The sequence below is a fragment of the Malus sylvestris genome, chromosome 15, assembly GCF_916048215.2.
Source record: "Malus sylvestris chromosome 15, drMalSylv7.2, whole genome shotgun sequence".
NCBI lineage: Eukaryota > Viridiplantae > Streptophyta > Magnoliopsida > Rosales > Rosaceae > Malus > Malus sylvestris.
Window position 1 is genome coordinate 30062934 of NC_062274.1, and position 19006 is coordinate 30081939.

The 19006-nt window shown below is 33.5% G+C and overlaps 1 protein-coding gene and 1 pseudogene across 1 annotated transcript; both read left to right on the plus strand.

Annotated features, from left to right (window-relative positions):
* Positions 1–3278: 3278 nt before the first annotated feature.
* LOC126602900 (uncharacterized) lies at positions 3279–3965 on the plus strand. The gene is made up of 5 exons (XM_050269724.1): positions 3279–3358; positions 3455–3494; positions 3587–3640; positions 3720–3776; positions 3885–3965. The coding sequence occupies exons 1-5, from the start codon at positions 3279–3281 to the stop codon at positions 3963–3965; spliced, it is 312 nt and encodes a 103-aa protein (XP_050125681.1).
* Positions 3966–5225: 1260 nt separating this feature from the next.
* LOC126602901 (uncharacterized) lies at positions 5226–17363 on the plus strand (annotated as a pseudogene).
* The last annotated feature ends 1643 nt before the right edge of the window (positions 17364–19006 follow it).

Here is a 19006-nt window from a genome sequence, read left to right on the forward strand (position 1 = left end):
TTCCTCTGTTCAATGTCGTTTGGAGTCACATCAGCTTGGATTTATTTCTCTTATTTGTTATTCCTGCCGTTGCGAGTAATAGGTGGGCTCTCTGTTGGAAATTTCTCTACAGTTTGACTGTTTGAATATATTGTTATTGGGTTTTGGTGTCATATAAAAATGGGGGTGGACGTAATAAAAGGTGAAAGTAAACAAATCGTAAAGGAGTTAGAAATGAAAATTGGATTAGCTAGTAGCTACTCTGATTTATCATTCAATTCCTGGTTTTGAAGTTAAATTACGAATTTTAAAGTCTGAATTATACATTATTTTATTCTTTATGTGTTAATGAATGTGAAACCATCGGAATTTAAGATAATATTATTTCATTTCGTACCGGAACACACATTTAACTTGTTATTGGTTGTCAAAAATTAAAAAGTTGATATATTATTGGCAAGAATACTAAATTCGTTTCAGGCAGAACAAAACGCTGACATGCTTTTTCGAGGTACGGTTTATGTTCTAATATTATACAAAACTCAGTCATGGTGTTTTAGAATGAATCAGATATTGCGTCTTAACTGGTTTCCATTCTGACACTATAGAACGTTTGTTAATCGTGCATCCAAGTTGAGTTAGTTAATTTACATTTGACTGGTTCTGGTTCGAGTGGGGTTAAAGCTGAATATTATGCAGAAGACTTAGGGCTGGTTTGGTATTGATGTGCTTTGAAAAAAAGCTGCTGTGAGAATAAGCGGCTGTGCTGTGAGAATAAGCGGCTGTGAAATAAATCAGCAGCGCGTTTGGTAAACTTTTTTGTAAAAGTGCTTTTGGAAAGAAAAGCAGTCTGATAGTGGGTCTTTTCATTAAAGGAGCACTGTAGCTCTGTGTGCTTTTAAAAAAAGCCAGTTTTCCAAAGCTGCAAATAGCAACTTCAGCTTTTTCCTTTGATTTCAGCTTATTCTCACAGCAGCTTCCAAAATAAGCCTTTTTTTTTCAGTTTACCAAACACCTAAAACCCTCACAGCTTTTTTTCATAGGTGCTTTTTTTTAAGCACCTCACTCCCAAACTAGGTCTTAATGAGCTGGCTTTTCATAGTCTAGAAAAAACTGAGGATTTCTGAGTCTCAAGTTTTGACAAACCTAAGCAACGTCAAGGAACAGTGTTTTAAAGTTAGTATGTGCTTTACCCATTGTCGCTGGTTGAGCTTTGTAGGTGGTAGGGTTTAACGGGATTAGGTTAAGTGGTCAACCTAGTTACCGTGGATAATTAGCAGATGTAAGCAGTCATGATTGAAGTAAAAAAAAACACATCTATGGGAAAGCCTTCACCTGATATATGATGATTGCATTTAGTAGCTAAAAGTTAGGCACAAACACTTTACCACCTTTCTTATCACCCGTTCGTCATGCTTGCTTGCTATTTACCAAATACCCATAGGCAATTATAATATTTCATTACGGCATGCGGCATGCCACTTCCCAAATATGTAAAACTTTGGTATAGCAGCACAAACAGTTCCGGAGAAATAAACTCATTTGAAATTTCAACCATATTTTAGTTTACAAACCGTCAAAATTTGTCAAAAGTTGGAACAAAATTCTCATATTTGTCAATAATTTCAGGTCACCTTACCATCCTATGCCCACAAAAACATTACTGCATGGCAAAATTGCCCTTTTATCTATATATATAAAGGGAGAAGACCAGTTTGGTGAAACATTCAAAAATACCAAGAAAGCCCCTTTGTTTTCTTCATAATCCAAATTCAGAAAAATCGTAAAATGAGGACAAACTGGTAAAAACACCATAACTGAACAGAAAACAAATAAATAAAAAAAAATCTATAACAGATGTGCTTAACCATTAACCCTCACAAACTGCTGGGCAGTTTAAAAACAGAAATTACGAAAAGAAAAAAAGAAAAAAAAAAGAAAAAAGATATCTTTACCATATATGTAAAAAAGAAGTATAAAAAAGGTTACAGTAGATAGAAAATATAAAAATAAAAATAAAGCAAATCCAAAAAATATTGGAAAGGAAAACAAAAAATTAAAAAAAGAAGAAAAACAACCCGCATACCTCTCAAACTGCTAAGCAGTAGTGGGCAGTTTTCTCCCCCAAAGATTTCCACGCTCTGAGTTTGGTGGGAGGTTGAATACTAACCACCTGCATACCACCAGTATTTAGAGATGAGTAATCGGAAGGAGGCTAATTTTGGTTTTCAGGAGTTTGCTGTGCGGTTTCAGTTCATTCCAAACAAAAAAGGATCGACAAACTCAGTGACAGAAATTAGTAAAACATTTGAGCTTTCAGAACAAAGGCATGTCCGGAAATCGAAAAATTTCATCGGGTTAGTGATTCATCTTTTCAGTTTTCGTTCTCTTCAACTTTTGTAAATTCAATAAAAGTTATTTGTTCATCCAATTAGGTTTCTGGAAATGTTCAATTTCTTTGTTTATAAAGGATATGATTTCGGCTGCAGTTTAGGTTCTCTGATCGATTTCACATTTTAAATCAACTTCTGACCTACTAACCTTGATGGAGGGGATGGGCAGAGGTTGAACATTCATTGACATATCCCATTTTTTGTGCGTGCAAGGGGGGGCTTTTTCCATTATTTGTGTTCAGTGCAGGCGGTGCATGCGGACCAATTTCGCCCCTCTTTTACAATTCATGAATTTAAGCCAAAATTGAGAGAGGGAGAGAGTAAGGGTACTTACAAAAGCCTTAGCCTCTGCGTACAATCTGGTATGATGATGGTGGCGGGCAGAGCAGAGGGCAAATAATAAGGATTTTTGCCGATAGGGTTATTGGGGGGGGGGGGAGGGCAAGAGAGAGAGAAAGAATATAAGGGTACTAATCTGGTGTGATGATGGTGGCGGGCAGAGCAAAGGGCAAATAATAAGGATTTTTGTCGAGAGGGTTATCGCATTGCGCTAATGGTTTCTCTGAGTTCTGACCTCAATGACCTTTTTTCTTTTCTTCAGTAATCACTTACTGTACTATACATGCTAATTAAAAAATTTATTTGTTTTTATTCTTAGGATATTTACAAGAATACTCACAAGAAATGAAGAAGGAACTACCTATTGATAAGATTCCAAATAGACGTGTTTCTATTTTTACACCTGGTTGGGAGATATCCGTCGGAGTAAAAACTACTGATCTAAGCCAACTGATTCTCAAAGAGTGGAAAAAAAAAAGAAGCATGAGCAGTATGTATTCTAAATTCTTCATTAAATTTGTTATAAGAAATCTAACATTATATATACTTTTAATATATAGGTGGCGTATGAAAAAGGCGGTAGAAGAATTAAAACCTTCAACAACTCCTCACATCATACGCATTTGGAATAAAGTCCAAAAAATTAGGTACAACACCATTTCTTACCTATTTACGTTTAATTGCATTCTCCATATCATTCTACAAATTAATTATCAAATTTAAAAAACAATTTATGGGTGCAGGAAAAAGATTAATAGTGATCAAACAACTTTTCTAAATACGGTAACTCTTCTCTTATTTTCATATGAATGTATACTATCAATTCAAATTGCATTCAATTTTCAAATAGAAATAAAATTGCATTTTTCTATCAGTTTTACAAGCATCACACCCGTCTCAAAGTACAAAGGTTGAAGTACAAGATTAAGGTAACATTTCTTACTATTTCATTTTGTAAACATGATTACAATTAGTTACTTCAAACTTGACAATTTATTTATCTTTCAGTATTCTAAAAGTAACTGGAGTAAAAGTATTGCTATGGGAAAATTATCGAAGTTAAAGGTATTTAGGTTAAATTGCTTACAATCTTTATGTTTGGGATTGTGCATTATAATGCATTATTCACATCTTAATCAATTAGACTTCTTAATTTATCATCATTGCTTGCAGATTAACCATGAAAATCTAAAGCATCATGTGCAAGCAAACGGATGGCAAGCATGGCGGAAGGACGAAAAACTTGACAACTAGATATTCAATATTCGTGAAATCAATAATGTCTTTATTCGTGAAGTCAAGCATTAACTAGATATTCATTATGTAAAACTAAATTATTGCTCCTATCAGTTGTGTCCATTCTTGATTTGATGAAATCCACTTTATTTTTTTTTCTTCGTATTCCTACACAAACCCAAAAAAGAAAGCGAACACAATTTTTTTTTTGACAAAAGAAAAGATAACATGGGGAAAAAATATATGCAATAACAGTAACTTGCATATTAATATCAATACAGAGAAGAGCTACTTAATGTTTTTATCTACTCTTTTTTTATTTATATACATCTACTTACCATTGTTCATGAACTTTAGATAGGAACTTGCATCCAAATATCTCATGTTGTTTGACAATTGCATGAATAACATTTAAATCATTACTTTACGCAAAGTGAAAACCAAAAACTTGACAACATTTTAGGACATGCCTGATAAAGAAAAAGTTCATCTTTGCACAATACAATTAAAATATATATTGACAATTACAATGAAAAAGAATAACACAATACACTTTTAGGACCGCGTAGCGCCCGTGATGCAAAAATGCCTCTCGCACGCACGTTAGTGCGTGCGGAGAGGCTAGTTTTTTAACTAAAAGAGGTGGGTTGTCTTAATAGAAGCTATGATACATAAAGACTCAAGGGGTGATTGTTGGAAATTCATGCACCAAAATTGCGATACGTAGTGTAACATGCCAAAAGGGAGCAGGACTCATTCTCCACCTGCGGTTATATAAAGCTCATTCATTCACTTGGAGGCATTTGTCTGCACGTTTTTGAAACCTTAAAGGATAAGAAAAAGAATTTAGTAACGAACAGAGAAACGAGAGAGAGAGAGAGAGAGAGAGAGAGAGAGAGAGAGGGAGGGAGGGAGGTAGGTTAGTAACGAACAGAGAAACGAGAGAGAGAGAGAGAGAGAGAGAGAGAGAGAGAGAGGGAGGGAGGTAGGTACATTCTAATATGATAAACTCTTTTGTGCTTTGTCCCACTTTATAGTTTTTCTTTTGCTTCCAAAAGAAAAGACGGCCATAGATATATATAGGAATTTGTCTTAGAACTCGAATAATTTGAGTTAATCAAGGTACAATAACAATTTTCTTTGGAACTTTGCTAGTGAGCTCGTTTGTTGTGATTATAAATTTCCATTAACCTTGCATATATTTGTTTCATCAATACCAATATTGCATACCTTTTGATATATACTGTTAAAATTTGCAAATTTGCAGGGTGTTCGAAAATGGAGAAGGTACGGCAAAGGAGTTGGGTCCTTGGGATAATAGGAATGCTCGCTTTGCTCTTCTTCTTATCTGATGATGGTAACTTGGCGACGGTTTCTGTAAGGTTCGTTCATCCTCTACCTTCCCTTTCTTTTTTCTTCGAATCCTTGGTGATTGGAAAAATATAGATTCCAAAACTTAATTGGGAGGAAAAGGCAAGCTCTTTCTGCAAAAGAGAGAGAGAGGGTCGTGCATTGCCTTTTAAATGGTGAAACCTCTGAGAGAGGACGACGAGCTCTGAATTGAGTTGATAACTGTTATATTTTGTGGGCTATAAATAACGGTTCTTTGAATTCTTTTGGCTAACTATTGAAGAAGCAGATTATTGTTAGTGTAGATAATATTGTTTATTTAAAAAAAGTAGTAATTTAATTATCAACTCATGGAATTTGATTTATAAATTTTATCTAAAAATTTAGCCTCCTTAACATTACTCTTATTAGAGAACCAACTACATTCCAAATAGATTTTTTGTTTTCTTTACAAGAATGTTTTATTGTATTTAATGCTTTTAATATTCCTATATTTTTATATTAAAATTAATGAAAAATGATTGAAAAAATTAAGTTTTAACGATAAGGATAAAATAAAGGGTAAAGTGAATAATACCATAGTTGACTTTTTAATGTAAAAATATGATTTTTTATTAAAGTAAACAGTACCGTAAATTTTTCGTTAAAACTCTTTTTTTTTTTTTTAATACCAACGATATTTCTATATTTAAGCTCTAGTTTTCCGTGTATTTTCTTTTTGTGCGCTTTTTTCCTCACGAGACTTCGACTTCGATTTCAAGTCTTAAATCAACATGTATATTCCTGCTCTCGTATAAGTCTTCACAATTAGGGGCCCATCCTGCTAAAGACATTTTTATAACGGATAAGGATTTCTGCCCTCCACTTCCGGTGCCCTTCCCGTGCCTTCTTTATGTGGTCACGATTAAGCCACGTCAACATTTTGTATTACTATTCATTTTTGTCTTATTATATCTATAAAAAGAAACAATATAAAATGTTAACGTGGCTTAACCATGACCACACAAAACAAGAGGGCACAAGGAGAGCATCAAAAGTGGAGGGCAAACAATCATTGTCCTTTTATAACGCCATTTCTCTTACTCAATTTCATTGTATGTCTTGTGAGTCATAACTTATTAGGAGTAGACCTGACATTCGTGTCGTGTTTTCCGTGTTTGTGTCGTTTTCGTGTCATACCCGATATCTTAACGGATTATGTCGTATAACACCCATTAAAATAAACGGGTAAAATGACTCGCCCGTTACCCATTAAGGAAAATATATTTTAAACTAATAAATAATCAAATGAAAGACATAATACTAAATAAGTATATACATATCATATTGTCACATCCAAAATATAAAAACGTATTTTTCTTTTAAGTATATATATACATACCCAAAATAAGAGCATAATAAAAAAAAACATTAGAACATTACAAAATATCAAATGTTCAAAAATTTTGCTAAATTAAGGACATTGGAACATTAAAACATTGGAACCTTGCACATTTTCTTTAATAATTTTTTAATTAATGTAGAAATATAAAAAAATATAGAAAATATATATAAACGCTCGTAATGATAAGCTTTACAACTTTCATAAAGAGCTTAACTTCGAAATTCTCCACTATAATCATATAAATCATAGATCAAAATTTAACCATTGATTGTTGTTTACATTTACGCTTCATATGAAATTTAGTAAGAAGAATAAAGCGTATATGACAATCGACGGTTAAATTAAAATTTAAGGTTTATGGATTATAGTGTTGGATTTTGAAGCTGACCCCTTCATGAAAGTTGTAAAGCTTGTCACTAGGTTTGGCAAACGGGTCATGTATGTTGTGTTCATGTCGTTTTCGTGTAAAACCTGTTATCTTAACGGGTCGTGTCATGTCATACCCGTTATCTTAATGATAGGAGCATATTTATGCGACTTAATTGGCTTGTTCTTGTGCGTTTACGTTGTGTTTCTTTAGTTATTTTAGTGTTTAAAGCCATTTTCATTTGTTTGTAGGTCTTAATAACAACCTTGGCAAGAAAAGTGCATTTTGGTGCATGTTGGATCAATATTGGGCTCAAATGGATTGCATGCATGAGGATGGACGTTTTGGGCATATGTGTGTGCAAGTGTGTGTGTGTAATTGCAAGGATAAACAATGACAACTCATACACATGCAAAGAAGCCCACATGCAAAGTGAAAGACTCTAAGTACAAAGTATGCAAGAAGATGCATTTTGGAGGCCTTTGGAGCATGTTTCGGGCTTGAAATGGATAGCAAATGCATGGGCCAAAGTGGATGGACGAATTTGAGAACTAAAGAGGCCAAGAATGTGAAGAATTAGTGTCCAAAAGATAAAGAATTCAGCCCAAAAATGTCACTCCAAGTTGCACACTCCTTGCCATGCAAAACACATAGAATTCCCTTTGGATTCCCATGCCATGCTTGATCACTCTTGTCCCCTACATAATTTCTGATTTCATGCTTTAATTCATTTAATTATTTCACTCAATTGCTTGATACCTCTTGTTCCCTTCACCCATTAGATTTTAGACAATCTTTACATCCATTACATGCACCAATTGATGCTCCATCATTCACATTTGGAATCCAATGGCATGTGTCACACATGTTGTTGCACCTTTGACCCATTTGTTGCACATTTCACCTCCCTTTCCATCTCTATGCAATGTACACAATCATTCATGCTCCCTAGCTGCAACACCACTCCATTTTACCCTTCACACTTTGCATCATCACTTCATTTTCACCCTTGGACCATTGCACACCACACACACCAACTTGCCATGCATTTCATCCCTAACCTAACCTGATTTTCTAAGGTTTTTGGGGCCTATAAATACATGTTTACACCCCTTGGCCAAAGAACAATCCCCCATATTCATCATTTTATCACAGAAATTCGTCCATACACACCCTAGGAAGCAAAACACCCCAAAAACACCATTCTAGTGCCTAGAAAACATAACAGCCACTCCACCTTCTTCCACCCTCTTTGCCAAGTTCTCCACCACCTTCCAACCATCAAACACTCTTCCACACTCACCCTAAACCCCTCCATATCATTCCCCATCCATTCTACACCATAAATCCACCCAAAAATCTGTCCACAAGCTTCATGCCGTAACAAGGAGGAAGGGAGATCCATTGATGCACTTGCTTTCCAAGTTGGAGCATTTTAGGTGTTTTCTTTCCTTTGATTTTAATGTCTAATTTTATGTATCTTTGTATTGCAAGAATGAGGAACTAAACCCCCTTAGTTGGGGGGTGATTCGAAACCATGTACATGCTTGCAATATGATTTGATTACATTCAGTTGTTATTTCATAAGTTGCGGATTCAATTCGTTCATCTACTTGATTGATAACTTATTTGTGTATGTTGATTGAGAGTGCACGCTTAGTTTTCATGCATGAATATGATGCTAGATTATGAGGGAATTTCACCTAATAGTTACAATCTTATAATCACAAGTAGTGAAGGTCGCTTGAAAACGATCGCGTTGAATGAATTCTTGGCACTAGTTTCATGCTCATCATAGTAACGAATGCCTCGTCAACACTTATAGTTCTCATTGTACTTCATGATTCTTGATTGTATCTTTATTGTGCTCATCACGTAAGGAACCTTTGAGGAATGCTTTGAATTGTTGTATGCGCTTTTCCATCCAATTCATTAACTTAAGGAGAACTTGAAGGTTAATTTAAGCGTATCTAATTAACTTGGGGTGTTGAGTTTCATAATTTATTGAAAGAACAACTGAAAATCATTTTGTTTGCAAGTGTGTCATGTGTGGAGAAGAACCTCCTAACTAGCCTTTTATCCATCCTTTTCATCCAAAAACGTTTTACAATCTGTTTTGTTTTAAAGTTTCTGTTTTGTTTTCAATTTTCGTCCAAAACAAATCCCCTTTTATTTTGAAGTCTTAGATTAGTTAGAAAGTGTTTTGATTTGTGTTTCTAAGTGTTTTGATTCAAGTTTTCATCCAACTTCGTCCAAGTTCTTGTTAGGTTCTCAAAACTGCCCAGAAAGTGGTTTTTAGGCAGTTTTGAGTCATTAGGTTGCTGTTTTGAGTTTTATGTTTGTTTAAGTATTTTAAAGTATAGTTTTGCATTCTTTGAGTCTAGTTTAGTGTTTTAAATTTTGTTTTTATGTTTTTAAGTCAGTTTTCAAGTGTTTAGCAATCTCTCCTAATCCCCGGCCTAGAACGATCCCTACTTACATACTTTACTACATTTGATAAAAAGAGGGTTTAATTTTGTGTGTTAAGTTATTTTACGCATCACTTAACAGGTCCTTAACAGGTCGAGCGAGTAAAGTGACCCGACCCGTTATGACCCATTAAGAAAAATATTTTTTTTTCTTAAATTTGCACATACCACACATTGCCACATAAATATTACTTCAAAACATTAAAACACATTTGTCGTTTAAGTACTATATCTACACTCGAAAATAAGTGCCTAATAAAAAAATAATACACACACTACTAATCTATTACAAATATTAAATGTGCAAGGATATGAAAAATGAAATTTTTTTTGTTTTCTAGGTTGTGAAGTCTTTCTCAAAAGTTTAAACCTCAATTTACAAAATCCTCGATTTACATCGATCATCATGAAATTGTTTGGAACTTTAGCTTGATCTCAGCCGATCCAATGGTCATCAATTTTTTAAATTTAATTTAATATATATATATATATATAATTATATTATATAATTTTTATAGTTTTTAGGGGTATAAAATTGTTAAATTAATATATATATAATTATTATAGTTTATTCATACTTTTATTAAGTATAACATAAGATTTTACGATATCCACTAGTGTAAATATTTTAAATTGAAGATTGAATTTATTCTTTGTATTCATATAGGGTCAAGGAGTGTACCTGTAAAAAATCATCAAAATTGGAGTTAAAATAACCGTTAAATTGTGATTTTTTGTTTTATAATCGTCGAAAAGTTTTGTCCCGTTACTTGATCTTTGAATGTTTGTTTTTTGCAATTTTTGGCGTATGCGATCTCGAAGTATATACAAACATGTTTGACGGTTGGATCATTGAAACTAGTTTCGTAGAATGCCTGTATCTCATCAAAACAATAGATTCACTAACACTTAAAAGTTTATTCATACTTTCATTAAGTATAACATAAGATTTTTTTGTATCCACTAGTGTAAATATTTTAAATTGAAGATCGAATTCAATCATTGTATTCATATAGGGTCAAGGAGTGTAGCTGCAAAAAATCATCAAAATTGGAGTTAAAATAACCGTTAAATCGTATTTTTCTTTTTATAATCGTCGAAAAGTTTTGTCCCGTTCCTTGATCTCTGAATGTTTTTATTGTTTGCAATTTTTGACGTATGCGATCTCGAAGTATATACAAACATGTTTAATGGTTGGATCATTGAAACTAGTTTCGTAGAATGAGTATCCCATCAAAACAATAGATTCACTAATACTTAAGAGTTTATTTATACTTTCATTAAGTATAACATAAAATTTTGTGGTATCCACTAGTGTAAATATTTTAAATTGAAGATCGAATTCATTCATGATATTCATATAGGGTCAAGGAGTGTACCTGTAAAAAATCATCAAAATCGGAGTTAAAATAACCGTTAAATCGTGATTTTTCGTTTATAACCGTCGAAAAGTTTTGTCCCATTACTTTATCTCTGAGTGTTTGTTTTTTGCAATTTTTGGCGTATGCGATGTCGAAGTATATACAAACATGTTTGACGGTTGGATCATTGAAACTAGTTTTGTAGAATGAGTATCCCATCAAAACAATAAATTCACTAATACTTAAGAGTTTATTTATACTTTCATTCTAGTGTAAATATTTTAAATTGAAGATCGAATTCATTCATTGTATTCATATAGGATTAAGGAGTGTAGCTATAAAAAATAATCAAAATCGGAGTTAAAATAATCGTTAAATCGTGATTTTTCAGTTTATAACCATCGAAAAACTTTGTTCGGTTACTTGATCTCTGAATGTTTGTTTTTTGCGATTTTTTACTGATACGATCTCGAAGCACATACAAACAAGTTTGACGATTGGATCGTTGAAATTAGTTTTGTATAATTCGTATCCCATCAAGTTCAATGGTGTATATATATATATATGTATATATATTAAGTAGATTTAAATCTAGGGAACTTTAACGAAAAGCACTCGGTACTGTTCATTTTAACGAAAAACCACATTTTTACACTAACAAGTCAATAATGGTACTATTCACTTTACCCTTTATTTTGTCCTTATCATTAAAACTCAAAGTTTTCAAGCCATTTTCATTAGTTTTCCTTTAAATCTATTTATTTTGTACGTATAATTGGCCGGTACACAGAGTAGTACATCATGTGTCATTATAAAAATAGTGGGATATGTCATATGTGTGATAAAAAGTTAATAACTTAAAAAAATAAAATTTCTCACCATTTTTATTAGTTTATATTAATTAATAATTATTATAGTTTTTATAAAATTTAATATATATATATATATATATAATTATTATAGTTAATATTTTGGGGGTATAATTATTATAGTTAATTTAATATATATATATATATATATATATTATAGTTTTTAGGGGTATAAAATTGTTATATTAATATATATATATATATATATATATAATTATAGTATTTTTTTAGGGTTATAAAATTATAAAATTAATATTCTGCTTATCGTGTATCGTGTTACCCACGTGTATACCTGAATCAACCCGTTATCTTAATAGGTGCTTATTGGGTTACCTGATAACAACCCGATTCGTTATCGTGTCGACCCAAACACCTGTTAATTTCGTGTTGTGTCGTGTCGGGTTATCGGGTTGTGTCAGGAATTGCCAGGCCTGATTGTCACTATGAGTGAATGTAAATATATGTTTTTACATTTTTTACACTTCTACAATAATTATTATTAATTTTATTAATTTTTCCCTCAAACAAAAAACATTATTCATGAGGGTTTGGAGGATTTTAAAAATTTAAACGATAATGTAAGTGTAACCATTATCTACTCGTGGAGGAATAGTGATGAATCACGAGTGTTTATATATTGTTTCACATTTTTCATACTTATATGTATGTCTTCTTAGTTCTTGCCTATACAAATACTATACTAGTTTATTTTAATTTTGGACAACAACATGTTAAATAAAATTTATCCTAGTACTGATAATAAGGAACTCTCATAATAAAAATAAATAATGACTAAAACCTTTTTTTTTTTATAACTTGTATAGAATAATAATACAAAACTATATATTTAATATATAATATATTGTATATATTAATTTGGCTATTGTATTTTATAATAAATCTTTTAGTAATTAAACTTTAAAATTATCAAAATAATTTTTTTCTTAACGGGTCGAAACAGGTTACCCATGTGTTACCCCTGTGTATACCCGTGAAGAACTTGTTATTAATGGGTCACCCGATAATGACCCGATTAATTATCGTGTTGACCCAAAACCTGTTATTTTCGTGTCGTGTCAGAAGCTGCCGGGTCTAATTAGGAGGTTGTAATCGTTATTTTCGTGTCATGTCAGAAACTACCGAGTCTAATTAGGAGGTTGTAACTCTCTCTCTCTCTCTCTCTCTCTCTCTCTCTCTCTCTCTCTCTCTCTCTCTCTCTCTCTCTCTCTCTCTCTCTCTCTCTCTCTCTCTCTCTCTCTCTCTCTCTCTCTCTCGAATTTGAATGTTACAAAAGATACTTGAATAAATGCATTCATATCTGCCATTTAGTATAATAAAATTTTTCTTCATTTAGATGTCTTAGGTTAGATTCTCGACAAAGACGAATTTGAAGTACATTATTGTTAGTTCATTGTGAGATTAAATTCATCTCATCTTACTATATATAATATCATTTATTTAAAAAAAAAATAATTGCACTCACACCTTGGATGTTTGTAGGACCACTATGCTTTGCCGTTTACCTTCTGTGCAATCTAGGTCATGGTTACTACTAGCAATTCACAAGAACAACATTCACTAGACGAAAAATAGTTATTTGTGGTAATAATGTCCTTGTTAATAACTTGCGTGTAGGTTTCTTCCGAAAAACTTATAAGATATTAAATTATCGACGTAAATGAAACGGATGGACATTAGTCAATTCAACCTGGGACTAATAACACTTTGGCCCATTCTTTTGATTCATTAAATTCTTTAGAACGTACTAATTTACTTAATCGTCACGAAGGCTGGTCAAAATTATATCCCATTGAATTCTTTGTTTTGAAAAGCAACACTTTCTGTTTATCCTGTTATCAAACTGCTCTATTGACCGGCAATTCCCCTTCTCTGGTTTTGTTTTTAATTTTGTATTTTATTGCAGTTTGTCCTTGAAATTGCCTGTCAACATCTGCATAAACGAATAATTTAATAAGAGTTATTAATGAAATATTTACTGTGTAATTGCAGAAGAGCACTAAGGAGCGCTACTGGATCAGATACTTGGTACAACAACATGCTAACAAAGACTAACAACCTGGTAAGTCTATCATTTGAATCTCCTTTTTCCTGGTCATCTAACTTCTTGTTTTTACATCAATTTTCTTAACATCTACATGCCATTGCCAAAGGGTCACCTGATCACAGTTTATGTGTCTTTTAGGTAGTGCTGAATAATGGCATTGTCCGGCTTACATTTTCTCATCCCGGAGGAGACGTCATTGGAATCCAGTACAAGGGAATCGACAACTTACTTGAAATTAAGAATCATGAAAATAATAGAGGGTAACACACAAATTTTATAAAAATAGCAGACTAAATCTGTTTTTGTTTACTAATCATAGATTATATGATTTTGCACTTGTTTGGACTTTAACTTATGTCAAACCTATCATACAGGTATTGGGATGATGTCTGGAATAACCGAGAGACAGAAGGTGTGGACAAGTAAGGTCTCTTCCTTCCTTTCATCTGCATATATTTTTCTGTTGGAAAAATAAAATGTCTCAAACTTTTAGCTAAAATTATGTATACTACTCATGTGCAGACTGCAAGGGACAAGATTTAAAGTTATCACAGCGAGGGCCGATCAAATAGAAATTTCTTTTATTCAAACCTACGATGTTTCTCTCGGTAATGCCACACTTTCCATGAATGTTGACAAAAGGTATGGTATTAACCTTTCCCAAAATAGAGAGAAAAAAGTACAGAGGATGTAATTACAATTATGCTTGAAGTTATCTTAACTTTACTTTAAACTTTGATGCAGGTACATAATGCAGCGTGGTCGCGCCGGGTTCTATGCATATTCCATATTTGAGCGTCCTGAAGGGTGGCCAGAAGTGGACATTGATCAAATTAGAATTGTTTACAAACTTCAACCAGACAAGTGTGAAATGGAAAAAAAAAAAGAGTAAATTGTAGCTATGGTCCCTTAACTTTAACTCAATTGGAGCAATGATCCTTCAACTAAAAATCCATTACTATTGGTCCTTCAACTCATCAAAACGTGCAGCTATGGTCCCTCAACTAAAAATTCATTATCTTTGGTCCCTCAACTTTAATTCAACTGGAGAAATGGTCCCTTAACTTTAACCCAATTGTAGCAATGGTCATTCCAACATAACTCGTTTTGACAAAATTTTTGACGTAGTTGACGAAAATGACCATAATTACACACTTTGATGAGTTGAGGGACCATAATTATATAAATGGTTATACCAATATAACTTATTTTGACAAAAATTTGAAGAAATTGATGAAAATGACTATAGCTATACATTTTAATAAGTTGAGGGACCAATGGTAATGGATTTTTAATTGAGGAACCATTGCTCCAATTTGATTAAAATTTAGGGACCATTGCTACAATTTACTCAAAAAAAAATTATTGGATTTATCGACATTGTGTGCTGATTTTTTATAGGAAACTATGAATCTACTATATATTATTATAGTTTGATGCACTGCTTCAGTTTACCAATTATAAAATAAAAACTTAAGTTTATTTGTTCCATTTTACAATGCAGATTTCAGTTTATGGTTGTATCTGACGACAGACAAAGGATCATGCCAACAGCCGAGGACCGTGAAAACGGTATTAAACTTGCCTATCCTGAAGCTGTTCTTTTGACCAATCCAAGCAATCCTGACCTTAGAGGAGAGGTACCACGTACTTAGCCATCTTCACTTTATTTCAAATTTCATCTATAATTAGAAAAAATTAATTTTTATTTCATATTTTAGTAAGTTGTATAATAATTAGAGTAAAATTTAGAATTCTTTATTGTAAATTTGTCCCTAAACTAATATTCATTTGATTTACATCCCTTAATTTAACACTAGATCTGGATTTGTAGGTGGACGACAAATACCAATACTCAACTGAGAACAAAGATAACAAGGTCCATGGATAGATTTGCACTAACCCAGTTGTAGGCTTTTGGATTATCATACCTAGTGATGAGTTTCGCACAGCTGGGCCGTTCAAGCAAGACCTCACCTCTCATGTAGGCCCAACCGCCCTCTCTGTAAGTACAAGCATAAAATCTCTCCATTCACCCATATAGCCCAATATTCATCATATTATTAGCTTAATTACTTGTCAAATTCGCTTGATCAATATTCATAATACTATTATCTTAATTACTTGTCAAATTCACTTGATCCAGATGTTTGTTAGTACGCACTAGGCTGGGAAGGAAGTTGGGATGAGATTTGTAGAAGGTGAGGCATGGAAGAAAGTTTTTGGGCCTGTCTTTGTGTATCTCAATTCAGTTCCGACCTTAAATGAAACTATTCTCTGGGAAAATGCTAATGAGCAGGTACAGTAATAATATTTCCACACATTTCCTTTGTAACGAAGGATTTATGTTTACTTAAATTCAGCTCATATTGACCGTTATGATGTTATTAGTTGGCTGAAGAAGTCAATAGCTGGCCATACAATTTCACTCAATCAGAAAACTTCCCTAGCTCAAGCGGACGCGGATCAGTTGCCGGTCAATTACTAGTACAGGATTGGTACTTTCCTCTTTTGACACTTCAATTTTTTTTCAATTCCCTTTTTTCTTCCTCAAAAGGTTCGATTTTTTCCACTGTAAGTATAAACGTTCTTCTTGTTTTAGGTACATCAGCAAGAGCCATGTCTGGGCAAGTTCCGCATATGTAGGATTGGCTGCAACTGGAAATGCGGGATCATGGCAAAAGGAAAGCAAGGTAATTTGTGACACTACTTTTTATTCGCTTATGTTACATGGTAACCGTTTGGTAACATTTTTGTTATTCTAGTCTTGTTTGTTCTTACTAAAACGCGAAAAAAGCACCAAACAGGAGATGATGTCATGACCCCTTAGTGTGAATATTATGAGGTCAAATGCAAGTTGTTATAATTTGCTACAATTTTTTTTACAGGGTTATCAGTTCTGGACTCAAGCTAATGAGCAAGGTTATTTCCTTATCAAAGATGCTCGACCTGGAAATTATAGTTTGTATGCAACTGTTCCCGGCATTATTGGGGATTACAAATTTGTGTCTTGCTAATCTAATCAAGCACTGTAGGAACATCGGAAATCATACGTATGAACCAACAACATGGAAAATTCTATTTGAACTTCAAAATTTGACAAATCCAGGAAATTATACACTCCAGTTAGCATTGGCCTCAGCCACTAATGCAGAAGTTCAGGTACTGTTTTAACATAAAATGCTAAACAATTTGCAAATGACATACCATTAGTATAGTTGATGGTTAATTGTGTTTGACATTGTGTTGGAACCAGGTTCGATTCAACAACCAGAGCGCCTTCCCACCTCATTTTACGACAGGGCTAATCGGGAGGGACAATGCCGTAGCTAGGCATGGAATTCATGGTTTGTACTGGTTGTTCAGTATTATTGGACCGAGCTATCAACTACGAGAAGGAAACAACGCCATCTATCTTACCCAGTCAAGGAGCTTGGGCACTTTCGAAGGAGTGATGTACGACTATATCCGACTAGAAGGACCCCCTCCTCGAAAGTGATCATATTGGTTCCGATACCAGTATGATCACTTCCATGACATGTAGATGCTTCTTCAAGACAAAAGTAGTGTAAAGAGAACCGCAGGAAGTAATCATATATAAAAGTTAATCCCATTCCTCAAACTTTTTTTTTCTGTTTACAATAATTAGAGCCTAGGCATAAGTCAATCCCATTACTTGCAGTGTTTATATTTAATAATGCAATCCTGTTGCTGAGGTACTTTTAATAAATAAAGGATTGGTTGTTCCTCAAAAAAAAAACAAAAAAGAAATAAAATATATATATATATATATATATAAAGGATTTGATTTTGTCTCCAGCAGTTTATTCCTTCAAGCATGACAGTGCACAAGATCTTCCTTCTAATTAAGTGTCTTGACTCTTGATTCTCAAATTTCTTCCAGAAAGAAAAATGATAACTGGAGGGGCATATATAGCTCACTTTTAAGTTTAAAACTTTTTGGTCGATTGATTCACTTCCGACCCCTTTTTATTTTTGTACTTAACGGAGTAAACTCAAAACTTTCCTATAAAAACCCATTCTGCACTTCTTTTAAACTGAGCAGTCATCTTTGATCTTTCTATGGAGGTGTTGCAATAATCTTTTGCCCATCAAACGCAATCTCTTACGTCAAGGGGTTGTTGAGGAGACTGGTTGTCCTGTTTGTCTAGGAAAAGAAGAAACAATGGAGAGCTGGAGCCTCTGTTTCCGCTGCTGCTGAATCCATCTTGTTTTGTTGAAGATCCCATGAGTGCTTTTTTTGTCTAAATTAATACGTTTCGAGTGTTTCATGCTTTTGGCTTATTGTGTGTACCTAATTGATGCTTCCCAACTCTTGCAAAAGCAAGTATACATGAATTGTTTGAAGGAAGAAAGCATTACTCTCTCTTCCTAGCTAAGAGCCAAAATGTTTCTCATGGTCTCCACCAAGGTTCTAAAAAACGCTAGACGCTAGTAGAGCGGTGGGTTGGAGCGTAGCGCCTAGGCCGACTAAACGAATTTAATTAAATTTATTATATAACATATACAATAAGTGCCTACTTACACTCTAAAAAATAAAAATTATATTTATATTAAGACTTTGGGAAAGTTAAAACTTAAAACTTAAGGCATCATGGCATTGCCATCATCATAAACTAATGCAATGAAAATAAGAAAAACCCATAACCAAAATTGAAAATCACTGATTCATAATATGTTCTTTTTTAGTAGGTTAGAAAACCCTTTAAGTTTATTTAAAAAAAATTAAAAAAAATAGAACCGCCTAGAGACCACTTAGCTCGCCTAGCCTGCCTAACCCGCCTAGCCCGCCTAACCCGCCTAGGCCGTACCACATTTTTTGGCCTGTTTTGGCCTAAATCTCATCGGTCCTCCACCGCCTAGTGCCTAGGCAGCCGCTTAGGCCGATTTTTAGAACAGTGGTCTCCACCCACCCCAATCATTAGTAGCTGTAGGAGAGATTTCTGGAGGTGAATTATGTGCTAAATTATAGAATGAGGGTTTATGAAATAATTCTAACATTTCTTCTTCTCCAATGTGGAGGTATTTATAGAGATGACAAAAGGACTTTACGAGGAAGTGGGAAAACTATTTATAAAGGCACTATAGAATGCAATAGCATCAAGTAAGACTCATGTTAACACACTCTCTCAAATTGGTTCATAGATGTTACTCATGCCGAACTTGCCAAGTGA

Excerpts from the sequence above, each read along its gene's own strand:
- LOC126602900 (XM_050269724.1), top strand. The coding sequence starts at position 3,279 with ATGAAAAAGGCGGTAGAAGAATTAAAACCTTCAACAACTCCTCACATC. Across the intron at positions 3,641-3,719 it reads GGTTGAAGTACAAGATTAAG|TATTCTAAAAGTAACTGGAG; the intron begins GTAACATTTCTT and ends TTTATCTTTCAG. Across the intron at positions 3,777-3,884 it reads GAAAATTATCGAAGTTAAAG|ATTAACCATGAAAATCTAAA; the intron begins GTATTTAGGTTA and ends CATTGCTTGCAG.